This window comes from Microcebus murinus, chromosome 31 (genome assembly GCF_040939455.1).
Source record: "Microcebus murinus isolate Inina chromosome 31, M.murinus_Inina_mat1.0, whole genome shotgun sequence".
Taxonomy (NCBI): Eukaryota; Metazoa; Chordata; class Mammalia; order Primates; family Cheirogaleidae; genus Microcebus; species Microcebus murinus.
The window spans coordinates 1251249-1257805 of NC_134134.1; the positions used below are offsets into that span (position 1 = coordinate 1251249).

Genomic DNA, 6557 nt, shown 5'->3' on the forward strand with positions numbered 1-6557 from the left:
CAGATGATTATTTTTAATTGTTTTCAGATACAGTAAACATCTCTATTTCTTAAGAGTTGATTCCTGGAGATTTATATTTTTTGTGGATGTGGGACAAGTTTTCTGAATCATCTGCATGGCCTGAAATCTTGTGATAATTTCAGTTAATTTTGTCTTTGTTTTTAACTCAATGTTGTAATTTTGTGTGACGATACTGAATTCTGCTCACATTAACACTTTATGGGTTAATATTTTAAAAAGAAATAGCCATTCATCCATTGCCAAAATAATTCTCTATGTATTGGGGTGCCCATATGAGTAAAAATGATGTATATTTTGCTTGAAATTTACATATTTGTTTTCTTGGTTTCCAGTCAATAGTTGTTTTATCTTCACTAGGTCATTAGTCATGACAATTGTAATTTCTGCAGCTCTTTATATGTGAAAGTGTATTATATTTCTGTGAGAGAAATAATTGTGTAAGGAGACTTCAAAATGACTGATGATAATCAAGGCTTGTTGGACCTTCCAAGTAGAACAGTTGAGGATTGAACATAGGGGAGTGGGAGATGATTCCTGATCAGCAGGGGACAGTAGGGAAAGAAATAAGTGGAGTCCAGGACACTAACAGCAGGTAGTGAGCAGTTGAGAGAGAGGAAGATAGAAGCTCAAAACTCACATAAACAAAATCAGAGGACTTCTAGAGCCCAGGGAAAGAGTAAGGGATTTTGACCTCCCCCACCCAGTTGCCTCAGGCGTACAATGGGATGCAGGTCTCTCATCCCATGGGAGTGTGCTAAGAGCAACACGAGAGCCAGAATCATTACACCTGGACACCCCTTCCTCTGTATCTACTACACTCCATGCATCTCAGATACTAATTTTGGTTCAAGGTTCTCATAGATGTGTGACCACACTCACCTCATAGCAACTGCCAAAGCACGTTGTACTGAGTGACTGAGCCTGCCTTGGGCAATGGGTAGCACACTTCCAGCAAAAGCTGGACTGAGTGACAGAGCCTGCCTTGGGCAATGGGGTGCAACATGCCAGCCAATGCTGCCTTTGAAAGTATAGCTGGTGCTACACTCAAAGTGGAGGAGGGTGGTTTGGCACACAAACAACAGTTTCATAGTACTACAGGAAGACCATGACACCTTTTCGCCACTATAGTCAACGATGGAATTGTCTGTGCTGAGATGCCCCCCTTTCAGTGCCAGGGGTGCATTTTCACCCAGCTCCAGTAGGATGGCCTTAGCTTGTGATCTTCCCATTGACAGGTATTTGGTGCTATTTCTATTTTTGAAAACATGAAATTGAGAATTTGAAAGGAATTGCATTTAATCTGTAGATCACTTTGGACATCTTCACAACATTAGGTCTTCTTCCCTTGAACAAGAATGTGTTCAAGAGTGTGTTGTTTATTTTCCTATACTTTTGAATTTTTTTTTTTTTTTGTTATTTATTTACAGTTTCATTCCTTTCTGGTCAGAAATTAAAGTGTGTAAAATTTCAGTTTTCTACAATTGGTTAAGACATGTTTTGTGTCTGAAAAGGGAGTTTTGTAGGAAGAAAGTTTTCTGAACTATCAAGAATATTGTATATTCTACTATTATTCAACAGAGTGTTCTCTATATATCTGTGAGGTCTAATTGCTCTCTAGTGTTTTCAAATTCCTGTTTTCTTATTAGTAACTTGACTGGCTTTATTATTATTAAAAGTGGAATACAATGGTATCCTATTATTTTTCTCTCCGTTTCTTGCTTCAATTGTGTCCGTGGTTTTTTATATATTTGACAACCTTTATGTGAGGTATAGACAGATATCAGACATATCTATTATATTTAAAGGGTTCTCAGTGAATGACCTCTTTTTATATTAAATGTCCTTGTTTATCTCTTGTAGCAATTTTGACTTGAAGTATATTTTATAAGCTATACCATTTTGCACTTCAAACGTAATGTGCCTAATATAATTTTGAACTCCACTGCTCTTGTATGCTTAATATTTTCTTGGTATATCTTGTTATTTCCTGCCACTTCTTGTCTATACTTTCAGCAGGTATGAAGTCAAGCCTCTTTAGAGAGAATATAGTTGGATTTTTAAATTCCTTTATTTACCCGTGTCTTCTGACTAGAAATACTAGTATATAACTTTGCATAATTTTCTCAAAGGAACGGATTTATAATTTCCCTATTATTTATTGGTTTATATAACTATTGTCACTATTTTTTCTTTCTTTTCTCTCCTTTTCTTCTCGTTGCACCTTACTGATTTTTAGTGATATATTTTGTTCCTGGGCCACCTTCCTTTGTGTACTCTTTAAACATTCTTCTGCTCTTCACTGTGAGAATTACCTAAAATCTTTTGAAGTTGCAACTTATGTTAAACTGATAACTACTTAACTTCAATTGAATACAAAAATTCATAATCTTTACATCTGCCCTCAATTTTATGAAATTGATGTCAATAATTATGTCTTTTTACATTGTAAGTCAATGAACATATGGGAATGAGCATTTTTATTTTGACTTTCAAATTTGATAGCATAATTAAATGTTTTTGCACCATCAATATAATACTGCAGAATTTTATTTTTGATATGTGCATATATTTCCCAGAGAGTTGTCATGGAAGATAGAAACCAGCCATTCAAAGGCCATCAAAAACCAGATGTATGGACACATGTGCTATTGGTTTGAATCTCTTTAGAAAGGGCATATAGGAAATTGAATTTTACTGATAAAGTGATAACTCTGTATCAGTGGGGAGGAGGGGTTTTGCTGGATAAATGTAAAAATATTCCTTCCCCTTACATATGGTTCTTGGTGTCATACTCATCTGGGGTGCCATGATATATTACCACTTATGATTTCTCAATGAATCATGTTTGCAAGTATATTTTGAAGTTCATTCATCTATGATGGAAGTAGGACTATGGTATTCTATTGCACTTTCTTGCTAATGTGCTTGGTATAGTTTTGTATATTCAAATTGTGAATTATATTTATCTAAGTATAAATAGTAAGATACTTTGTTATTTTCATTTCTTTCAGAAATGTCTTCCCATTGCACTGAAGACCCATTGCCAGAGCAGGTCACAAAAGATTCATTCCAGAAATCAATAATGAGACTATATGGAAGCTGTGACCTTGAAAATGTACAGTTAAGAAAAGACTGGGAATGTGTTGGTGAGTGTAAGAGGCAGAAAGGATGTTATAATTGTCTTACCCAATGTTTGTCAAGTAACCGTAGGGAAATCTTCAAATATTATAAATGTATACAAATCTTTAGCAAATCCTCAAATCTAAATAAACCTAAGATAAGACATACTGAATCGAAAAGTTTCAAACATAAAGAATGTGGCAAACCTCATAGCCACAGTTCAAACGTTCTTGGACATAGGAAATTTCACACTGTAGAGAAACCCTACAAGTGTAAAGAATGTGGAAAACTCTTTAACTGCTACCCAAAACTGACTATACATAGGAGAATTCACACAGGAGAGAAACCCTACAAATGTGAAGAATGTGGCAAAGCTTTTATCCATTGCTCAAACCTTACTCAACATAAAAGAATTCATAGTGGAGAAAAACCATACAAATGTGAAGAATGTGGCAAAGGCTTTACCCAGTGCACACAACTTACTAAACATAAAAGAATTCATAGTGGAGAGAAACCATATAAATGTGAAGAATGTGGCAAAGCTTTTACCCATTGCTCAAGCCTTACTCAACATAAAAGAATTCATAGTGGAGAAAAACCATACAAATGTGAAGAATGTGGGAAAGGCTTTACCCAGCGCACACACATTACTCAACATAAAAGAATTCATAGTGGAGAGAAACCATATAAATGTGAAGAATGTGGCAAAGCTTTTACCCATTGCTCAAACCTTACTCAACATAAAAGAATTCATAGTGGAGAAAAACCATACAAATGTGAAGAATGTGGCAAAGGCTTTACCCAGTGCACACAACTTACTAAACATAAAAGAATTCATAGTGGAGAAAAACCATATAAATGTGAAGAATGTGGCAAAGCTTTTACCCATTGCTCAAGCCTTACTCAACATAAAAGAATTCATAGTGGAGAAAAACCATACAAATGTGAAGAATGTGGGAAAGGCTTTACCCAGCGCACACACATTACTCAACATAAAAGAATTCATAGTGGAGAGAAACCATATAAATGTGAAGAATGTGGCAAAGCTTTTACCCATTGCTCAAACCTTACTCAACATAAAAGAATTCATAGTGGAGAAAAAACATACAAATGTGAAGAATGTGGGAAAGGCTTTACCCAGCGCACACACCTTACTCAACATAAAAGAAATCATAGTGGAAAGAAACCATACAAATGTGAAGAATGTGGCAAAGCCTTTACATGGTACACACACCTCTCTCTACATAAACGATTTCATAGTGGAGAGAAACCATACAAATGTGAAGGATGTGGCAAAGCCTTTATCCAGATTGGAGACCTGAATCGACATAAAAGAATTCATAGTGGAGAGAAACCCTACAAATGTGAAGAATGTGGCAAAGCCTTTACCCAGTGCACAAACCTCACTCTACATAAAAGAATTCATAGTGGAGAGAAACCCTACAAATGTGAGGAATGTGGCAAAGCCTTTATCCAGTGTACACACCTTACTCTACATAAACGAATTCATACAGGAGAGAAAGCCTACAAATGTGAGGAATGTGGCAAAGCCTTTACCCACTGCTCAAACCTTACACGTCATAAAAGAATTCATAGTAGAAAGAAACCTTACAAATGTGAGATATGTGGCAAAGCCTTTACCCTGTGTACACACCTTACTTCTCATAAAACAATCCATACTGGAGAGAAACCCTAGAAATGTGAACAATGTTGAAAAGCCTTTTCCCAGCGCTCAATCGTTACACTACATAAAAGAATTCACAGTGGAGAGAAACCATACAAATGTGAAGAATGTGGCAAATCCTATATCTAGTGTAGAGACCTCACTCTACATAAAACAATTCATACCGGAAAGAAATCATACATATGTGAAAAATGTCACAAAGCCTTTATCTGGTTCAGAGACCTCACTCTACATAAACGAATTCATACAGAAGAGATACCATACAAAGGTGAGGAATGTGGCAAAGCTTTTGCCCAGTGCTCACACCTTAATCTAAATGAAAGTATTAATAACAGAGAAAAATTCTACAAATGTGAAAATTGTGACAAAGTCTTTAATAACTCTTTACATCTTCCTCATCAAAGAATTCATATTAGATAAAAGTGAGATAAGTGTAAGGACTTTGGAAGTACTTTCCCAAAATGTCAGCTTTAAAATGCACAACAGTACTTATACTTAAGTAAACAGTAATAATGTAGAGTGCTGACAATACCTTGAGTTATAACAGAGATCTTATTGGATATAGGAGAACTTACACTGAAAGTAACGCTCCAATATTTTCTGAAACATTGTTCAATATCACAAAATTTTCTATAGATAGCAACCTTACAAATATAATGAATGTGAACAAATATTTATGCAAAAGATATACCTAGAGAATAACAAAGAATTGATACTTAAAACTACTTTACAGATATAATAAATTTCAGAACACATTGAATCAAGAATCAAGTCTAAATAGATATCAGAGGACTCACAGGGCAATGCACTGAGGCACTAACACATTCACACATTTCTTTAAACCAGGTTGTTGAGTATAGAGAATAACCCTGTTAAAATAGATAATTTATTTGTATGTCAGTTTTAAAAAAGAGAGATTTTTGAGCGTTATAATGACATGTAAAATATAGTTTCTGGTCAAAGTGGGATGCAAATGTAATAAAGTATAATTTTTTGCAGCTTTTGACAAGGAAATACTGATGTTTTTGAACTTTAAAAACAGTAGATGCTATGCTTTCATTTTTAGTGTGTATTTGAATATCTATGGTTAATGATAGTTACATCACAGTTAATAGAAGTCTTTGTGTATTAAGTACACATCATTCATGTACTTTTTCATGGAAAATTAAAATCACTGAAATGGTAGATGTATGATATGGAAAGGTGCTTTGTGCTAGACTTCTGACAGTATTTCAAGTGATATATAATATAGGTATACAGGTTAATGTCCTCATTATAATCAGAATGAGGCAATGACAATATTACAAATAACTTGTTTTACTAATTTCACATTAGAATAATGAAACAGTGAATTTTTAAATATTTTTAGATTACATGTAAACTTAATTTGTTTTTATTAAATTAAAGAATGTTTTTATTGTGTCAAATGTGTTGTAGATTGAATGAACTGTTATTTTGCCACCAACATCAGCCTATTCCATGTTACCTAAAGTTGGAGGCAATGGATTGAAAAAATGTACTATTGGGTTACACAGTAAAATAAATCATTTGTGATTATTTTATTAGTGGCTTAAAATTCCTAATTATTTGAAGAATAATGTTCCCAAATGTTTTATTGTTTTATTATTTTTATAATTCAATTGTAACTGTAATGCTTCTCATAAAGTTTGTCCAAAAATGAAAAGCGATACATTTCTGAACACTGAATGTGTACTTGTTACATTTTATCCTA

General features: G+C 34.1%; 1 protein-coding gene across 1 annotated transcript; it reads left to right on the forward strand.

Moving 5' to 3' along the window:
* Window positions 1–1155: 1155 nt before the first annotated feature.
* LOC142865676 (uncharacterized) lies at window positions 1156–4837 on the forward strand. Its single transcript, XM_075998858.1, has 3 exons — window positions 1156–1256; window positions 3466–4271; window positions 4440–4837. Exons 1-3 carry the CDS (start codon window positions 1156–1158, stop codon window positions 4835–4837), a joined length of 1305 nt encoding a protein of 434 aa, XP_075854973.1.
* The last annotated feature ends 1720 nt before the right edge of the window (window positions 4838–6557 follow it).

Coding starts and splice junctions, on each gene's coding strand:
- LOC142865676 (XM_075998858.1), top strand. CDS start 1,156: ATGGAATTGTCTGTGCTGAGATGCCCCCCTTTCAGTGCCAGGGGTGCA. Junction 1,257..3,465: donor TGTGATCTTCCCATTGACAG/GTATTTGGTGCT, acceptor GACTATACATAG/GAGAATTCACACAGGAGAGA. Junction 4,272..4,439: donor ATGTGAAGAATGTGGGAAAG/GCTTTACCCAGC, acceptor GATGTGGCAAAG/CCTTTATCCAGATTGGAGAC.